The sequence below is a fragment of the Emys orbicularis genome, chromosome 8, assembly GCF_028017835.1.
Source record: "Emys orbicularis isolate rEmyOrb1 chromosome 8, rEmyOrb1.hap1, whole genome shotgun sequence".
In the NCBI taxonomy this organism is placed as follows: Eukaryota; Metazoa; Chordata; order Testudines; family Emydidae; genus Emys; species Emys orbicularis.
The window spans coordinates 68,402,218-68,423,314 of record NC_088690.1 but is presented as its reverse complement, the minus strand read 5'-3'; the positions used below and the strand labels follow the sequence as shown (position 1 = coordinate 68,423,314).

Sequence of the window (21,097 nt, the reverse complement as noted above, 5' to 3'; positions counted from 1 at the left end):
AATGGCTCTTGTCATGCCTGTGTCTTATAGGTTAAAGAACCATCTATTATCAGATATTTTTCCCACACAGATACTTGGTTTAACAAAGAAGGTTAAGTGGTTACTTGATCATAATCTATAATAGTCTCTCATTTTAGAGATGTTTTCCATTCTGCAAATCATTTAGCTTTATAAACCCTCCAATTTTCCAACCTTCTTGTAAAATGTGGACACCAGAATGGACGCAGGCTTCCAGAAACAGTTTCCTTAATGCTGCATGAAGAGGTAATAGTATCACCTTCCTACTCCTATTCGATATTCCCTTGTTTATATCCAAATGCTGAGTTAGCCCTTTTAACCCCAGCACTAATCAACTGAACACGAGCTTTCAATGTACCCAGCATTACCTGCAAGCCCGTTGCAGAATCATTCCTTGCCGTAAAGAATGGGAGACTAAATTAGGTATATCCTATATTTTTAGTTCGTAGATGTAAGGCCTTGCATTTGACCACATGAAAATGGATATCTGACTTTGCACAGTTTATCAAGTGGTCTATGTCCCTCTACAAGCAACCTGTCCTAGTAATTTACTTGCCACCAATCTGTGTCATCACCTGCAAACTATCAGCAATAGACTTTACATTTTCTTCCAGTTCATTGGCAAAATACTGAATAGCATTGACCAGGAACAGATTCTCAGCCCTTCTAGTTGATTATTCCCCAATTACATTTTGCAACGTATCAGCTAGCTGACATTTAATCCATTTAACACAGATCATATTGACTCACTGCTGTGCTAGCTTTTCATCATCAGAACGTTAAATGATAATAGGTTCTCTCCTCTGTCAGGCCTGGCATACTCATTGCAAAACACTTCTCCTTGCTCTCATTTCCTGCCTTTGATTCCCCAATGAAACCATCCCTCCCACACAAGGTCTTGCCACCTTTTTCAAAGACACAGCTTTACAAGATCTTCCTTGGCTTCCCTTCTCCCTGCCTCTGCAGCTTCCAACAACCTATCATTCTCCCCAATCCCATGACTCCTTGTCCGCTCTCTCCCCCAAACCCTTCCACTCACCTCAACACAATCCCCTCCTGACTACTACTTTCCCTTCCATTTGCTGTCTTCTTGCCTAGCTTGCTCCCCTCAAAATCCAGGCATGCCCCAATCAACCCCTTCAGCAAAGTGCCCTTCTTGACTTCAATTGCCTCTCCAGCCACTGCCCCCATCTCCTTTCTCCTCTAAATTCATTGAGTGTGCCCTTGACAACCACTGCTTCAAGTTCCTCTCCTCCAACTCCACCCTTGGTCCAGTTTCCACCTTTTCTACTCCACTGAAGCCATCTCACAATGGCATCTAACAACTTTCCCATAATTTACCCTCCTCCTCCTGGACCTACCATACACTCCCTCACAGCCTGGCCTCTCTCGGCTTTCAATCGCTGCTGGTTCTGGTCTGATGACTCCATATGGTGCATTCTTCTCCCATCCTCTCTTCCTCTTCCCCAGCAGGGGGATGTGTGCATACAGTTTTTAGTTCCACTTACTGCCAATGGGCACTTTACACCTCCATCTGTCTGACATAGGCATCAAATAGCACCCTCCTCTGTTCTGTCTGCAATGCATAAGACCAGGCAGCACACTTAAGATGTGGTGAGAGCGGGGCTAATGGGGTAAGATGTAAACTCTTGCCAGCATGTGCAAATCTTTCATGCTGTGGTTAAAATACATACGGTTACCCATTGCCAGGTCAAGGAGAAAAGGAAAGTAGGAGTGGAATGAATGAAACATGTAATTATAAATGGTGTAAGAGTGGATTCGTTTTCAATTCCCCCCCCCTCCAAAAAAAATATTTCCAAACTCTGGAAATGGAGGCTGTAAAGCACTTTAGCAGCCAAGCACTGTTTTGTTTCTCAACCAGTTAAATTTACCTATGGCTTCTTCGAGCCCATACCGACCCCAGAGCCCAATTCTCTTACTTTAACTTTGGTTTAGGAGTGCTGAGGACACTGTCGTCATCTTCCATTTCAGGGCCACTGTCACTGGGGTTGTCTATATCCAATGTATCATACAGAAGGTCCAAGTCTTCCTCCACTTCTGGCACATGTTCTGCTGGGTCCTGCTCTGAATCCAGAACCTAAGCACAAGACATGTGGATACAACCAGGCAGCACAGAAATGATTAGGGGACAGATCCATCCCAAGTCATCTCAGCACACACAGCGACTGCTGTACAATAGGCTGGTATTTCTGGTAGCCCCCAAAAGTCAGGCGAGTCTCAGAACACGTCACTGTGGGGTCACTCTGTGTGAGAGTTCCATTTATAGTTTATAAAGAGTTAATAGATGTTTAAGCCTTTTACAGACATGAGCTGAGCATATTATAGATGATTTATAAGCACATCAGTAAAAGGTGTTGTAGATGTTATAAGCAACCTATTCACCTATCAGACAAAGAATCTTTAACTAGTTATTAAAATATTTAATGATCATTTAACAGCCCTTTTATAAATGGAACTTTAGAGTGTGAGCCAATTACAAATATTCTACCAAGAGTACAAAAAGTACATAATATTCCATCTTGTATTCTCCCCAGGTCACCTAACCTCGAACGGACTCTCCAACTCCTTCTGACTTATTTCATTGTATTATCTGCAAGCAATTAAAAGAATAAAAGATTATATCCAGATGGGATTTCCCTCATTAGCAAACTGAAGGTTAACAAGAATCTAGTAGAAAGTCCATAAACCAAAGCTTCCATCAGTTTCCTCGCATGTGAGAGACTGACAGGAACAAAACATCTATAGTTAGAAAAGGATCTTGAGATGGGTGCAGTCTGGTGCCAATCCTAAAGCCAGCACTAGAGAGTGGTCTCTCCTGAACAGCAGCAGTGCAGCTGGCCCAGATCTCAGCTATTATACTATTCCTCAAAAAGAACAGGAGTACTTGTGGCACCTTAGAGACTAACAAATTTATTTGAGCATAAGCTTTCGTGGGCTACAACCCACTTCATCAGATGCATAGAATGGAAAATATATATACATACAGAAAACATGAAAAGGTGGAAGTTGCCATACCAACTCTAAGAGGCTAATTAAGATGAGCTATTATCAGCAGGAGAAAAAAGTATCCTCACACCTTCTTGTCAACTGTCCGAAATGGGCCATCTTGATTATCATTACAAAAGTTTTTTTTCTCCTGCTAATAATAGCTCATCTTAATTAATTAGCCTCTTAGAGTTGGTATGGCAACTTCCACCTTTTCATGTTCTCTGTATGTATATATATGTTCCATTTTATGCATCTGATGAAGTGGGCTGTAGCCCACAAAAGCATATGCTCAAATAAATTTGTTAGTCTCTAAGGTGCCACAAGTACTCCTGTTCTTTTTGCGGATACAGACTAACACGGCTGCTACTCTGAAACCTATACTATTGCTGCGGAGTTGCTTTTCCTTAGTAGGAATAGGAATGAAAGGTGGGGGGAGGGGTAAATTAGGGCATTCCACCCATGGAAGAACAGTCTATTTTGCAGGTATTGCATCTCCCACAAACAGGTGGCCTCCTACAGAGAGTGGGTTCTGTATGGAGGCCAACATGGCTGGAGTGAGAGTCTATGGAACAGTACTTTACAGATGGAAGGATTACATAAGGACTGGATATCAAGGAAACAGTGATTTTGATAGGGACGTTTACTTGGTGCCATGAGACATGGGGAACCCAACAACTTGGGGCACCAGGGGGGTCAAGCTATGTTTGGAAGAATAAAGTACCAAGGTGGAATGAGTTGCTTTCAGCTGAATCGTCTGGCTAGTTACTTTCCTGTGGGACCATTTACCTACCTCATTGGGACCATGATGGTTGTGTTTGGTGTATTTCATATGGATGGGGCAGTCCAAATTGTGTGAACTGTCAGGCTGCATTTGCATCTGATGCTTTTTTTAAATTTTCTTTAAATTTTCTTTGTATGTCTCTGTCGTCTTTTTTCATCTTTCACTGGATGGGGATTTTTTGTTTGTTTGTTTCCTCTGCATATTTTGCTAAGCTTTTATAATAAGTGTGATAAGAACATAAACTGTGATCTAACTTAATGGGCAATGAACACTACACTACTAGTCTTTGAAAGGGTCACATATGATTGCAAACCAGTCTGCAAGCAAGAGGGTGCTCAAGTGTCTTTTAAATCTTTGACAAAACTGCACCCAGAAAATCTTGATGGCTTTTTGAAATTAGCGCTGAACCTGCCCTGCCCAACTGAGGTCCAAACAGAGCTTCAGAATGTTGGGCAAAGTCAGTGGGGAACTTAGGACACTTCCCAGTACAGATGTGAGAACAAAGAAAGGAAAGCAAAAGAGAGAAGGGAGGGAAAACAGCCTGAAAAGACGCTGAACACATGAAGCAGTTGAATGAGTATGTCTGAGGTATAAATGAGTGTTAACTAACTTACCTCATCAGATACTTTAAACCTTCTCAGCAACGCCACCACTTTCTGCTTGAAGTTTTGTTGCTGTAAGTCAAGAACACTTTTACATGAATACGGCAAGAGGGAATGCACAGGTGCACCACCACAGCTAAAAATGGATACACTGACTGCTCCTAGGTAGAAACATGTATGGGGCTGAGCCACAAACCAAGGAGCACTGCTGCCCTTTCTCCTACCTATGTGCCATTCCCCAAGCAGAGCAGAATCCCCCAGGCTACATGCTATCCTATCCATGTTTACATCAACTCAGTTCCAGCCCTGACTGGTTTAGCCTTATTGCACCTCTGTGGGCTCCCAACATACATTAAACATTGCACTCAGCTAGCCATGTGTTTATGTATCTAGTGGAAAGACAACATTTTTTAGACGGCCAGTTAGTCACAAGCTGATGAATGCTTGTGTGAGTGCTTGAGGCTGTTTTTCTGCCTCCTTAATGCAGAAGTTCCACCTGCCTTCAGAGATACAACTAACCCTTTTCCACAAGGGAGCAGTGAGTTTTCACACAAACTCTTACAGTTGATGGGGGTGTCCCAGTCTCCCCCACGTGGGTGACTGGAAAGTAGGTTCCATAGCAAGGATCTGCAGTTCATCTTGGCAAAGTATTTCACCCTAACACTGGAGTTGTAACAACTTGGGCGGGTGGAGGGGTTTGGATGTTTGACAAGCCTTTTGGCTTGCCAGAGTCTGTGCCTCCTGAGCTCTGAATGCAGAGCTTCACTCAAAACAATACAACCCAAAGCACTGGGTTTTGCCTAATTTCTACCAAAACCCATAAGCCCCTGGCCTGCAGCAGGATGAAACTAATCTTAACCTTTGCAGAGAGTTTAACAAACCTGGGATGTTTGGCTTTAGCAAAGAAGTTTTGCAAAACTCTGGCCCATACATGTTTTCACTAGACCTCCTGAGAGAACTGGCATGGGTTAGCTGAACTATGTAAGAATGGCAGCTATTCTGAATGGGGGAAAGCAATGTCAATGGGCCCAGCCTTAGTGAAGGCTAGTTCCTCATTTTGCTGGCTATTTCCCTCTCTGCAACTTCTACTGTCTGTGTTCATACACAGTCTAGCCGAGAGATTTTAATTCTATATTTAAGCACCTGCCCAATTCTCAGAAGTGCTGAGCACTCAGCAGCTCCTACCGACCTTCAGAAAAAAATTAGACATGCCTAAATATGACCTCAGGAGATTTTTTTAAAAACCTTTGCCTATAAGTAGGGCCCTACCAAATTCACGGTCCATTTTGGTCAATGTCATGGTCATAGGATTTTAGAAATCATGCATTTCATGATTTCAGCTATTTAAATCTGAAATTGCACAGTGTTGTAATTGTAGGGGTCCTGACTCAAAAAGGAGTTGTGGGAGGGTCACAAGGTTAGTGTGTGTGTGGGGCGAGGGGGGGGGGAGAGGGGGGAGAAAGTTGCAGTACTGCTACCCTTACTTCTGAGCTGCTGCTGGCAGCGGTGTTGCCTTCAGAGCTGGGGAGCAGTGGCCGCTGCCTCAGAGCCGAGCTCTGAAGGCAGAGCCGCCGCCAGAAGCAGCTCAGAAGTAAGGATGGCATGATATGGTATTGCCACCCTTACTTCTGTGCTGCTGCCTGCAGAGCTGGGCCCTCAGTCAGCAGCCGCCACTCTCCAGCCGTCCAGCTCTGAAGGCAGCAGCACAAAAGTAAGGGTGGCATGGCATGGTATTGGCCGGGCACTGCCTTCAGAGCTGGGCGCTCTCCGGCCGTCTAGTTCTGAAGGCAACGCAGAAGTAAGGGTGGCAATACCACACCGCACCCACAACTCCCTTTTGGGTCAGGACCCCCAATTTGAGAAACACTGGTCTCCCCCGTGAAATCTGTATAGTACAGGGTAAAAGCACACAAAAGACCAGATTTCATGGTCCGTGATGGGTTTTCCATGACTGTGAATTTTGTAGGGCCCTACCTCTAAGTTCTTGGCATTATCTACAAACACCATGGTGTGGCTACTATTAGGTACAGTTTTTAGTTATGACTTTAGGATGACCATAACAAAGCCACTAGATCCACAGTTCCCCTCAAACAAGTGAATTTACACCCTGGTTTGTGAAATGCAGGTTGCAACTGTTTTCATAAATATGCGCTGTGTGGGGTATAATGATAGAATGGCGCAAATTGTGGTATAAATTGTTCACTGACATAAGTTTGGGGATGGATAACCATCTTTGTCAAGGGGCTGTGTTATCTCGAGTTACGCAAGCCATCTCAAACTCAGCTTTCCGTGATGCGCCCCTCTCTCCCCTGCCCTATATTCTGCAAGCACCAAAGAGTCTAAACTAAGTCTATTTAGAAAGTTCTCTCATAAGTTTTTATTCTTTTTAAATATCGGTCAGTCTCTAAGGCCAGGCTGCCTTATTAGTTAACATACAAGCCTCTTCCCCTGTGGAAAAAAGTTAACAGAAATATTAGTTTAGAAAATGCAGCTTTTATGTCTTTTTATTCAGTTATGGGATTGCAGTTTTCAGATCCAATATCTGATTAAATGCCAGGACTAGAAATAAATTATTTATATCATAAGAAAGCTGCATTACTTATTGGTCAAGTATAAGTTGTCACAAGATAGTTCTGTCACAAGATAGTTAAAAAGATCCTAAAACTGTCACTGATCCAGGCCTGAACAGCTAGTAAACCAGCATCTGATGATTTTTCATGATCCTCATTTAGGGGAAGAAGAAACTTCTTTTGGTGGCAGATTTCTTTTATTTGAAAAAAATGTGGCCTATTCAGAACTCTCTCAGATGTTTGATGTCAGAAATAGTGCTAGTGGAGGTAGATAAGTGTGCAGACTGTGCTTCAGACCTACTCTAAGGTCCAAAATAAATCCTGCTTATTCCATGGTTGTTGCAATAACTCAGTGGCTAGAGTTACTGTAATCTCATATGTGGCACAAATACTGTATACAAAAAAACTAAACCATCATCAAGGTTGCAGCACTCAAAGGAAAGTCAAGGTTTTATGCTAAAATTTAACTCTGTCCCCTTGTGTGCATATATTATGACACAGTATGTAACTGCATATCATTTACCAGACAATAGTATCTGACGAGTCCTACAGCCTGAACTACACACGTGCCATCTTGCATTAACCCACTTGATTATTTCGTACCTAATCTCCATTATTTCACTTTGAAATGCTCATCTGGGCTGAATTCACCCTCATGCAGAGGGCCAGCAAAAGGCCTATGCCCCACTTCAAGCCTGCTCGGAGGCTTACAAATGCATGGATCTTGTGTTAGCCTCTGCACAAGGTCAATTTCACCCTTAAATGATTTTCATGGGGGTCCTCTCACTTTACAGGCAACACAAGTGATACAAGATGGTACACTCACATAAGGCTGTCAGTATCTGCTGTGGTTTGATCGGTACTTTGATCACTTTGCTAGATTTTAGTTCTGGACTTTCCCACCTCCTGTGATCATCTCTGATTTCGCCATTTGGACCATTGTGTAAATAGCTCTGTAAATCTCTTGAGCTGCATGCAAATCCTGGCCAAACCCCTTCAGTGTTAGTAAAACTAATTTCCACCGACCCTGGTTATGGACGTCGTTCTTACTATCGATCTCCGCTGTTTCTTTGGCTTGCCCAGCTCATATTCATCATCGTCCAAATCCTGCACAGAAAGAGGAGTCGGATTTTACACTTGCCTCAAGAACAAACAAGGGCTGTTTTTTTATTATTATTATGTAAAATGTTTCATTTCTGCAACAAAACATGTGCCAGGGACTGATTAGTATCATACGAGTGCACAGGAGAGACTGGCTAAAGCCTGGTCTACACTACAGAGTTAGGTCGACCTAATTATGTCAGTGTCTACACTACAGCCGTGCTCCCGCTAATGTTAGGCCTGGTGTACACTACGAGGTTAGGTCGAATTTAGCCGTGTTAGGTCGATTTTATAAGGAATGCATCTACACAACCAACCCCGTTCTGTCGACCTAAAGGGCTCTTAAAATTGACTGCTGTACTCCTCCACGACGAGGGCAGTAGCGCTAAAAATCGACCTTCCTGGGTCGAATTTGGGGTACTGTAGACGCAGCACTGTGAAATTTGATGGTATTGGCCTCCGGGAGCTATCCCAGAGTGCTCCAATGTGACCGCTCTGGACAGCACTTTCAACTCCGATACACTAGCCAGGTACACAGGAAAAGCACCAGGAACTTTTGAATTTCATTTCCTGTTTGGTCAGCGTGGTGAGCTCAGCAGAAGAGGTGACCATGCAGTCCCAGAATCACAAACGAGCTCCAGCATGGAGCGAACGGGAGACACTGGATCTGATTGCTGTATGGGGAGAAGAATCTGTGCAGGCAGAACTCCAATCCAGCAGAAGAAATGTTGATATATACGCCAAAATCGCACAGGGCATGGTGGACAGAGGCTACACCAGGGACACACAGCAGTGCCGCATGAAAATTAAGGAGCTCAGGCAAGCCTACCAAAAGACAAAGGAGGCAAACGGTCGCTCCGGGTCAGAGCCCCATACATGCCACTTCTATGATCAGCTGCATGCCATTCTAGGGGGGGACCCTACCACTACCCCACCACTCTCCGTGGACACCTGCAAGGTGGCAGCCTCACGCAACATGGAGGAGGATTTTGTGGATGAGGAAGAGGAGGAGGAGAACGCACAGCAGGCAAGCGGAGAATCCGTTCTCCCCGGCAGCCAGGATCTTTACCTCACCCTGATGCCAAGACCCTCCCAGGGCAAATTGTTCCCAGACCCTGAAGGCAGAGAAGGCACCTCTGGTGAGTGCATATTTGTAATTACACTACAGGGGTTAAAAGCAATTGTGTTTAATATTTGATTTGCCCTGAACAATTGGGATGCATTCGTGGCCAGAACAGCTACTGGAAAAGTCTGTTAACATGTCCGGGGATGGAGCGGGACTCCTCCAGGGACATCTCCATGAAGCTCTCCTGGAGGTACTCTGAAAGCCTTTGCAGAAGGATTCGGTGGATTTCATCCTCCACGGTAGGACACTTTACCATGCCAAGCCAGTAGCAAGTGGTCTGGAATCATTGCAGCACAAAGCATGGCAGCAAATGGTCCTGGGTTTTGGTCACATTCATGCAACATTCTGTCTTTATCTTTCTGTCAGCCTCAGGAGAGCAATATCATTCATGATCACCTGGTTAAAATAGAGGAATTTTTGTAAAGGAACAGTAATCCCGTTTGGTGATCCCGGCACATTAGACCCCGGTCATGCTGGGCTGTTTGCGCTTGACTAAAAGGGATCATCCCGGAGAACAGCCACATGGGGGGGAGGGATGTGCTGCACATCCACCCCAAAAACACAGCCCCTCCTTTCAAACGGCAACCATAGCCCCTCCTTTTAAACGGCTAACCCAACTGGCATTGGTTGTTATGGGAAAGGAGGGTGCTGCAGTTTGAAACCATTCCCACATGTTATGAATGTGGAAGAAGCCAACCTCGCATACCCTTTGGCTTACAATGTCTTCCTGGAAACCGAATTCAGTTGTCCAGCTGTGTGTGATGTGTCACCATACTGGCAGGCGCTCAATATAAAAGGCAAAATGCGACCTTGTACCTAAAACACATGTGCTGTCTTCTGCGAATTGCTTGATTCACTGTGAAAGAGTCACCCTTTTGTTCTCAGAAATGTATCTTCTTAAATTCTACTCTCCCTCCCCCCCCCCCCCCCCCCGCAGCTGCAAATGTTTCTATGCTCCCCGTATCAACTCCGTCCCTGAGGTTATCGCAGATTAGAAGGTGAAAAAAACACACTTGCGCTGACATGTTTTCAGAGCTCACGCAGTCCTCCCACACTGATAGGGCACAGCTGAATGCATGGAGGCATTCGGTGGCAGAGGCCAGGAAAGCATACAGTGAGCATGATCGGAACATGCAGGAGGAGATAGATGCTGAGGCTAAAGGGGGAGCAAACGGACATGATGAAGCATCTGCTAGAGCTGCAGGAAAGGCAACTAATGTTCAGAACCCCGCTGCATCCATTGTGTAACCGCCTGCCCTTCTCGCCAAGTTCATATCCTCCTCACCCAGATGCCCAAGAACACGTGGGGGGGGGGAAGCTCCGGGCACCCAGCCACTCAATTCCAGGGAAGCAACAGAAAGCTGTCATTCAAACAGCTTTGATTTGTAGTGTGGCTACAATAAGCTATGTGGCCTTGTCCTTCCCTCCTCCCCCAACCCACCTGGGCTACTTTTACTAGTCAGCGTTGTCAGTGATCTCAAGGTTTTTTAATGAATAAAGAATGAATGGATTCAGAACAATAGTGACTATTTCCTGTGTCAGCTGTGGTCGAAGGGGGGGGGGAGGGGGGATTGGCTTACAGCGAAGTACATTCACCAAAGGGGGCTACTTTGCATCAAGGACAAACACACACACACACACACACTCACACCCCATAGCCTGGTCAGTCATGAAACTATTTTTCAAAGCCTCTCTGATGCGCAGTGCACTTGCCTGTGCTCTTCTAATTGCCCTGGTGTCTGGCTGTTCAAAATTGACCGCCAGGCGATTTGCCTCAAGCTCGCACCCCGCCATAAATGTCTCCCCCTTACTCTCACAGATATTATGGAGCACACAGAAGCAGCAATAACAATGGGAATATTGCCTTTGCTGAGGTCTGATCTACTCAGCAAACAGCGCCAGCGCCCTTTTAAACGTCCAAAGGCACATTCTACCACCATTCTGCACTTGCTCAGCCTATAGTTGAACTGCTCCTTACTGCTGTCCAGGCTGCCTGTGTAAGGCTTCATGAGCCATGGAAGCAAGGGGTAGGCTGGGTCCCCAAGGATAACTACTGGCATTATTGGCAACTATTAGCTTATGCCCAAATAAATCTGTTAGTCTTTAAGGTGCCACCAGACTCCTTGTTGTTTTTGTAGATACAGACTAACACGGCTACCCCCTGATATTGGCATTTCAACATCCCCAACGGTAATTTTCTGGTCTGGGAAGAAAGCCCCTTCTTGCAGCTTTCCGAACAGCCCGGAGTTCTGAAAGATGCGAGTGTCATGCACCTTTCCCGACCATCTCACGTTGATGTTGGTGAAACGGCCCTTGTGATCCACCAGTGCTTGCAACACCATTGAGAAGTATCCCTTGCGGTTTTCTGTACTGTTTGGCAAGGTGGTCCAGTGACAAGATAGGGATATGCATTCCATCTATTGCCCTACCACAGTTAGGGAACCCCATTGCAGCAAAGCCATCTACTATGACCTGCACATTTCCAAGAGTCACTACCCTTGTTAGCAGAAGATTATTGATTGCCTTGGCTACTTGGATCACAGCAGCCCCCATGGTAGATTTGCCCACTCCGAATTGATTCCCGACTGACCAATAGCAGTCAGGCGTTGCAAGCTTCCACAGGGCTATCACCACTCGCTTCTCAACTGTCAGGGCAGCTCTCATCTTGGTATTCCTGCACTTCAGGGAGGGGGAAAGCAACTCACAAAGTTCCATGAAAGTGGCCTTACACATGCGAAAGTTTCACAGCCACTTGGAATTTTCCCATATCTGCAACACTATGCGGTCCCACCAGTCTGTGCTTGTTTGCCGGGCCCAGAATCAGCGTTCCACTGTATCAACATGCCCCAATGATGTCCCAATTGCCACATCCCATGCTTTCAGGAACGTCTGTGTCCATATTCTCCTCACAATCTTCCTTTTGCTGGGGGCTCCTAGCTAGGCTCTGCACATACTGCAGGATAACCCGCGAGGTATTTACAATGCTCACAAAAGCAGTGTGCAGCTGAGCGGGCTCCATACTTGCCGTTCTATGGCTTCTGCACGGGTAAACCAGGAAAAAAAGCGTGAAACAATTGTTTGCTGTTGCTTTCAGGGAGGGAAGAAGGGAGGGATGGAAGACTGACAACATGTGCCCAAAACCACCCGCGACAATGTTTTTGCCCCATCAAGCATTGGGAGCTTAACCCAGAATTCCAATGGGCAGCGGGGACTGTGGGATAGCTACCCACAGTGCACCACTCCGTGAGTCGATGCTAGCCACGGTAGTGAGGACACACTCCGCTGACACAATGCGCTTATTGGCAGGGCCGGCTCCAGCGTTTTCGCCGCCCCAAGTGGCAAAAAAAACCAACCCAAAACAAAACAAAAAAAAAGCTGCAATCGGTGGCACTTCGGCGGCAGCTCTTCTGCTGCCGCCTCATTCTTCGGCGGCAATTCGGCGGTGGGTTCCTTGGTCCCACTTGGAGGGAAGGACCTGCCCCGAAGAGCCGGACGTGCCACCCCTTTCCATTGGCCGCTCCAAGCACCTGCTTGCTGCGCTGGTGCCCGAAGCCGGCCCTGCTTATTGGGGACACGCACAATCGACTGCATAAAATCGGTTGCTAAAGATAGACTTCTATAAAATCAAACTCATTTCATAGTGTAGACATGCCCTAAGTGACCTACTACACTGACATAACTCAACCTCCATGAGAGGTGTAGGGCTTATGTCAGTGTAGTTAGGGTGATGCAGTTTCTGTGTAGACATTGCTTAACTTACATGAGCTGTTGGTTGTCATTCTTGTCAATTTTACAGCTCTGCGCTGGAGCCATGAAATTGACAAAGGCTGGAAGGCTCCACGCTGTGAACCCCGTGCCTGGCTGTCATCCCAGGGCATGTGGGGTGTGTGATGTTGCACTCTATACGATTTTATGAAAATATGCTAATGTAACTGGAATATGCTTCATGCAAAAGGTCTCTGGTAAGGTATCATCACAAAGCTTATAATCTGAGTGTGATCATCCTATTTGTATAAATGTACCACTCTTGTATCTGAAACTAGAAATATGAAATATAACTCTGAGGGCCTATTGTAATTATGCAAAGTGTGGGCCATTAATAGTGGTTTGGAATCTTGACTCCCATTAACCAGGACAAATGACTGCAGATGGCTGTAAGTCTTCCTGTATACGTGTGTGCTGGCAAGTGGGTAACGAAGTCTTACAGTGACATGTGATCATGTCACCTGAACTGGAATCCATCTTTAACCTGGTACTTTTCCATTGAGGAGGAGGGTGGGAACCCAGAGGGACAAAGGATTCCCGCCTTATGCAAAAGATATATAAATGGGTGGAACAGAACAAAGGGAGAGCCATCATGAGGAATCCCCTAGCTACCACCTAAGCTGGAACAAGGGCTGTACCAGGGAAAGGACTGTGCCCAGACTAGGAAGGCGTCCAGTCTGTGAAAGAGACTTATTGAAATATCTCTCAGGGTGAGATTTTTACCTGTACTCAGTTGTATTACTGAATTAGGCTTAGATTTGCGTGTTTTATTTTATTTCACTTGGTAATTCACTTTGTTCTGTCTGTTACTACTTGGAACCACTTAAATCCTACTTTCTGTATTTAATAAAATCACTTTTTACTTTTAATTAACTCAGAGTATGTATTAATACCTGGGGGGGGGGGGGGGGGAACAGCTGTGCATCTCTCTCTATCAGTGTTATAGAGGGTGAACAATTTATGAGTTTACCCTGCGTAAGCTTTATACAGGGTAAAACTGATTTATTTGGGGTTTGGACCCCATTGGGAGTTGGACATCTGAGTGTTAAAGACAAGAACACTTCTGTAAATTGCTTTCAGTTAAGTCTGCAGCTTTGGGGCAAGTAATTCAGACCCTGGGTCTGTGTTGGAGCAGACGGGCATGTCTGGCTCAGCAAGACAGGGTGCTGGGGTCCCGAGATGGCAGGGAAAGCAGGGGCAGAGGTAGTCTTGGCACATCAGGTGGCAGCTCCCAAGGGGGGTTCTGTGATCTAACCCGTCACAGAGGCACCAGCTAGAGCCCAGCTGCTGCCCAGGCTCCCCACTCCGAACCGAGCTCTGGGCTCCTGGCCCCCTGCTGGGAGCCTGGGAGAAGAGGGGGGCGGCCAGCCACCCCCCACTACCCCCTTAAGTCAGTGGAAGCACTCCTGATGAGAATGCACACCACCAACAGAAGAAGGGCAGTGGGGACATGAAAAAGCGCAGTAACTTCTGAGGGGGCTGTAAGTGGATCTAACATAGGTCGAGTTAAGCTTGTAGTGTAGACGTGCCCTCAGTCTTCACCTGCAGGGTTTTAAGTACTGGGGAGGCAGAGACTTAGCCCTGAGTAAAGACAAGCAAAGGATTGTACTGCATAGAGAAAGGCAGAGAGAACTAAACTGTAGGAGTACAGCATGTTGCTGAGCAACCAGGGCTCAGACACATCAACACAAATACCAGCACCTCTCTGAAGCCACTATCCTTTTCTCTGGAATCTCAGCTTTCCCTTACATCAGTCTCTATCTGCAATGGTGCAAAGCCCCAAAAACATGAGCGGAATACCCTGTGCTAAGAGGAGTCAGCAGACAGCCCAGAATACCCTGAAGAGGTGTCAAGTGCCTCATTGTGCCAGCAAGACAATAACTCGGAGGCCTATTGGTAATTCATCATTTAAAAGTCAACACAATGATTTCGGCCCTCATGTAAGGAAAGAAGAGGGAAGGTCACAGACCGGACCATTTACAGAGAGTGATCCCTCATTTTGGTGACACAAATGGGTGGCATTTGGGAGACACTGTCACTCCACTTTCCACACACTGAAGATGCAGAGCCAAGGTTGGAGGCAGAGCCATTTTGAACATCTGCACGACCTATCATGAGCAGTGTCTCATTCCGGCGATTCACATGGGTTGAGTGTGGCAGAGTTCCACCATCTTTCTTGCCCCAATTGGACCCATCAGAGGCTGAGGCTGCTTAAGAAGCAGCCCAGAGAGATCTCTGTTGTGACTGTCTTTCTAGCCATGGATGTCCAAATTGCACAGAGTTCAAAGGAAGGGGAAAACACTGGGGAGAAAAATAATCTATGCACCACATACAACTACCCACTGCAGTACAGACTTAAAAGTTATAGACCATGTGCAAGTTTAATTCTAGGCTGTAGGGCCCTGTGACATGGTGTACAGGTTCTCTGAGGCCCCCTGCTGGAGGCCTTGCGATCCTACCACACCCCGCCCCAGAAAAGGAACAGCAAAGGTGGGTCCCCCAGGGTTGCCTAGAAAGGCTGCAGAGAGGGAGCCAATCAGAGCACCGCAGGCTCAGTTAAAAGGAGCTGCAAGAGCTGAGCGATTACTATCAGTTTACACCCTTCTGGGGAAGAAATCCTTTGTAGAGCATTGAACAGCAGCTTCTCATACAATACCTGTCCATGGACAGCATCATCACTGGCTTCCTGCTCAGAAGAGAAGCTCTCATACTCTTCTTCAGAATAGTTATCTGTAATGTAAGGAAAGGGCACAAAGTCTTATAAGACTCCCTTTGGAAAGAAGGGGAAGCCTTGTTGCTCAGGAGAGCAAACTTCAAAAAATTCACACTGGCTAACATTACTAGAATCAAGGAATATGAACATTTGGGGAGAAAACTAAGGGCGTATCTTTTAGCTGCACTAGAAAGGTAGGATGAGAACTTCCCACAGAGACAGCAAGTATGATAAATACTCAGCTAGCAGACAGGAAATTCACCCACAAAGTAGAGAAGGTTGGCATGCAGGTGAGCCCTTCCCCTGGAGGGAGCTAGTCTGCAATGCCCACCCCAATAGGAAATAAGCAGGGACCGCTGCCATATAGTCCAAGATGGAGTGGGCATCACTCCGCCTCTACCCATGGGGCAACTCAAGCTACACACTTCTCCAGGATTTGTTCCCCTAACCAGGCACAGCTGGTATGCAGGACCAAATATGGTGAGGGGGAAAAAAGATCCTGTTCCTTACTGAAATGATACACCAAGTAAATTGTCTCACTCTATTCTGGACTCCAACTAGGCATCTGTGTGGTGCATGCCCATGTATCTTGCAACATGGACTTCCTATCTGAAATCAGAATTAAGCCATCACTTTAAAAAAAAAAAAAAAAGCCCATGAACTTACTCTCCAGAAGTGTGCAAGATTTAGTCATGTGAGGTAAACCAGAGTAACAAGGGAGTCTAGGCTCCAGAGATCATGCAGTAGAAGCTATCTATGGAAGCACTTCTCATCTTGGTTTTTGTAACAGCCAGTTGATACAGTAGTCACCAATCAAAAACAGGACAAGGAGATAAACATTTATATCTAACTTACTAATGGAATTTTCAATGCACACTGCCCCATACTACCTAAGTGTCTAACAGCAAAGCAACAGTTCAAAATATCACCAGCTCCAAACAGGTCTCTACTTCCTTGGAGTGTCCTTCAGCTCTCAAGTGTCCTTGAAAATGTCCTCTTTCCCCCGAGTCAGTGAGGAGTCAGTTTGTGGTCTATTGATGCATACACATACTATTTCATTTAACTTTTGGTGTTGTGCTTCCCATTTGTACTTTGGTTCGCCCCTGCAGAGAGTTTCTCTAGATTTTTATTTTTTTATGTTACAGTATTTGGTATAACAAGTGTATGGTGAATGTGCCAAGTGCTCATGACAACTTTTGTTCCAAACAGTGACGTTAAGCGAGACCAAACTGGAACCAATCTATATTCTGTTTAGATGTTGTAGTGAGCTCTTAGTTTAATGCTGAGAGTGTGCAGAAATGGAACCTTGGAAAACCAACTGCAAAATGGGGTTCCTATGGCTCCCTAATGATGGTGATTGTGTATGATGCAACAGAGAAGGGAATTGAACAACATGGGCCCGAATTCTGTTGCTCCTTACATACATCGCGAAAACCTCTTGCATATTACTGTAGAGTTATAGCACTGGTAAGAACTGGTACTGATTTGTCCTAGAAATTAACTCCATTTGCCTGCGATTCTACCACTAAACACTAGCCTTCAGAGTGCAGGATTGTATACCATTAGCTACAAAGCCTCCCCCCTATCCCTCAGTCCATTCCCAAATGTCAAATAATTACATGCTATTGCCATGGTGTCACTGGGGGCCGCTGCTGCACCCCCATCTCAAACATGCGCTGCCATACCCAGTGTCAGCTGAGGTTTATTCTTTTATAACAAAGGTTAAACAGAAGGCAGCCTTAAAGTCAATACCTGGCCCCCAGGCTTCAGGGCCACTCCTCCCAGGGGTCTCTGACACTCCAGCTCCTGGCAGCTTCCTTGCCTTGTCCAGGTCTGCTTCCCTCTCTTCCTGGAACCCCTGGCCCCCTTGCTCCAGAGACCCACCACAGGAGTTGGCTCCACTCCAGTGTGACCTCTACCGACCACGGCTCAGCCTGTCTTGGTCCTTCCTCCCCAGCTGCCTACCAGCAGCCCTTTATAGGCCCTGGTGTAGCCCAGCCCCCATTAATTAGCTGGATGAGGCTCACCTGCTCCAGCCTAGGGAAGCTGGGCTCAATCTATCTGCAGAGACCAGCTACCATGTGACACATGGTAAAGAGGTAAGGAAATCTGAACTAGTGCCAGATGAGAATTTATCAAGAACCAATGGAGCACAGGATCTCAGAAGCCATGGGGTTTGTCTACATGGTGATTATCCACTGTAGCTATTCCAGGCTAGTGCCCCACATAGACACACTCATTCTTTACTGAGAGTGCCTTTTTGTGGTTTAGCTTGATCTTCAGTAGACAAGCCCTAGGTCAGAGAAGGGGGAGGGATAGCTCAGTGGTTTGAGCATTGGCCTGCTAAACCCAGGGTTGTGAGTTCAATCCTTGAGGGGGCCACTTAGGAATCTGGAGCAAAATCAGTACTTGATCCTGCTAGTGAAGGCAGGGGTCTGGACTTGATGACCTTTCAAGGTCCCTTCCAGTTCTAGGAGATGGGATATCTCCACTAATTTACAATTTATTTTTTTTATTTAGAGGATTTGACTTCACAGAGACTATGGAAGAGGAGGAGAACAAAGCTGATTTCCATGGTTATTTGTAGTGCTCTGTTTTGGTTCCTCTTCACCCCTCACAACCTGCTGGGTCAGGAATTTCCTAGACCACATTGTAGTTTTTAAAAAAAAAATATTTAGTTCTTCTCTTTCCAAGCCCTGCCCTCCTTGAAGCCATTTGGTTATCACTAAAATGCAGAAAGTGGCACATTGTTATTTGTGCTGTTTGAAGGCCCCCTGCAGGACCAGGGCCCCACTGGGACAGGCACTTTACAAACGTAAGGCAGTCCATGCCTTACGTGTTTTTTTGTTTGTTTGTTTTTTGAAAGCACATGCCATCTGAAGAGACCAAGAGGAGGGATGGGGAAGGGGATTTGACATGATGGGGAAGGGAGCAAGATGGTGGCATAGACAAGGCCAGCTTTAGACTTTTTCTGTTTTATTTATATCACAAAAATGTAAGTTGAAGCAGTTTCCAACCAGATGGGCTTTCAGGGAAAAGGAAGGGATTGTCGGGGGAAGAGACGGGAGAGGAAATAGACGGGCTTAAGTTCAATAGAGGGCATATTTTTACCTGTGGACTTGATCTTCTGGCTAGGCTGCATGGTGCTGTCTTCATGGTCTATTGGCTGACTAGACAGTGAGAAGATCCAGATCTCTGCTACTTTGGCCGTGGTTTCCTTGATGTTACTGAAAAGGCTCAGAACCTGGCCTCCTTCAGTCGGGTGCTGCATCACCTGGGATTGGGGAAGTAACAGTCTTGTATTTAAATATTGTGGGCCTGATTCCCATCCACTAACACTGGAAGAGTTATTTAAGGAGTTACTCTGGGTATGCAAGAAGGCTCAAATGCCTGGGTCTAGAACAGGGGCGGGCAAACTTTTTGGCCTGAGGGCCGCATTGGGTTTTGGAAATTGTATGGTGGGCCGGCCCCCCCAACCTATCCGCCCTCCCCCCCGCTTCTCACCCCCGACGGCCCCCAGGACCCCTGCCCCATCCAATCCCCCCCTGCTCCCTGTCCCCTGACCGCCCCCAGAACCCCCGCCCCATCAACCCCCCTATCCTTCCTGACTGCTCCCCCGAACCTCTGCCCCATCCAACCACCCCTTTTCCGTCCCGACTGCCCCCGGAACCCCTGCCCCTGACTGCCCCCCGCCACCCCATCCACCCCCTCCTTCCTGACTGCCCCCCCGACTCCTGCCCCCATTCAACCCCCCTGTTCCTGCCCTCTGACCACCCTGACCCCTATCCATACCCCCACCCCCTGCCCACCACCCCGAACTCCCCTGCCCTCTATCCAACCCCCCCACTCCCTGCCCCCTTACCGCGCTGCCTGGAGCATCGGTGACTGGTGGCGCTACAGCCACGCACCGCGCAGCACAGAGCACCAGGTCAGGCCGTGCTCTATAGCGGCGCTGCCCCAGGAGCTTGCAGCCCCGCCCCAGGAGCTTGCAGCCCCGCTGCCCAGAGCATTGCACCAGTGGCGGGGCGAGCTGAGGCTGCGGGGGAGGGGAAACAGCAGGGGAGGGTCTGGGGGCTAGCCTCCTGAGCCAGGAGCTCAGGGGCCGGGCAGGAGGGTCCCGCGGGCCACATATGGCCCACGGGCCGTATTTTGCTCACCTCTGTTCTAGAAGAACAACCAGCTATAGACACTATTTAATGCTATTTCAGAATTTACTTGGCTATCAACTCAAGGAAGTGGCAGGGACAGAAGATTTCAGTTTGACATGTGATCAGATCATACTGAAGCATGTTATTGGATTACCCTCATTATTATTCTGTTAGCTTGCCTGGGTACTAATTTTAGTGATCATTAAGTTATCCAACTCATGAATTCCCAAACAAAAAACCTCCAAATCTACTTTAAAGCCAGCTGAAGAAACCATCCGCAGTGACCTTTCCCTGGACAAGCACATTAGGTGCTTTATAGAACAAACTGAAAAAAGCAAGTCCCTGCCCCAAACAGCTGACAACCTAGATGTGACAATGAGAACTGGTCAAAGCATAGGCAAAGGGACATCTTTGTGGCTCTATAAAAAATGGAATTTGCTTCTTCATTCTTTGCCACCTTCAACGTGATGATGATCACACCTTCCTCCTATAGATTCTCTTCTAGGCTTCCAAGACTGTCCCTCTTGTGCTCTTCCCACCCATCCAAATGCCCTGTCAATAGCACTTCCCCTCCTGGTCTTTATCAGTGTTCCTCAGGACTCTATATCTGGCCCCCTCCTATTCTCGACCTTCCCCCCGGGTGACCTCATCCACTCAAGGATTCAACTGGCCACCTTTATGCTGGTGATTCACCAGTCTACCCCTCCTACCCTTAACCTATCTGTTCAGTTTTGCATCTGATATCAACAGGGAGAAGAAGAAAAACTCTTGTAAGAATTAAGAAACTAAAAATTCCAGGATGTACTATTTATAGGGTGCTTTATCAGAAACTGGATGTTTTTTAAGTTTGGAATTTTTTTGAAATTCACTGCTGACAATCTCTTCTAGGTTCAAACACATTGCAAATACTTCACAGATATTTAGCATTTTCATATCCTCTGCCGTCAGAAGTGACAGAACAGTAAGAAAAAGTATTATATTTCAACAGTGAATGCTTAACATTTTAAAGAGATTTGCTCGTGAGCTTACTTGAGTGCTGCTCATATTTTTTAGTTTAATTTCCAATTATTAACAATGAACCAAACATGATACAAGACAAACAAACAAACAAAAAGGCCAAAAATTAGGATTTAACCGAAACTCAAATGCAGTAGTGAAAACGTATTTCGATTTAAAAGCACAATTCACACAAAATAAATCTGTAGATAAATCAATCAATTATCTAATATCACAAGAACCTAGCATGATTGCAGTGTTAAACCAT

The 21,097-nt window shown here is 46.3% G+C and overlaps 1 protein-coding gene across 1 annotated transcript in view; it reads right to left on the bottom strand.

Annotated features, from left to right (window-relative positions):
* Positions 1–21,097, bottom strand: part of PACS2 (phosphofurin acidic cluster sorting protein 2) — a 106,854-nt gene that overhangs the window by 70,930 nt on the left and 14,827 nt on the right. Inside the window, 5 exon segments of the mRNA XM_065410184.1 lie at positions 1,959–2,116; positions 4,423–4,482; positions 8,031–8,087; positions 15,629–15,702; positions 18,797–18,959. Coding sequence (XP_065266256.1) covers positions 1,959–2,116; positions 4,423–4,482; positions 8,031–8,087; positions 15,629–15,702; positions 18,797–18,959 — 512 coding nt within the window.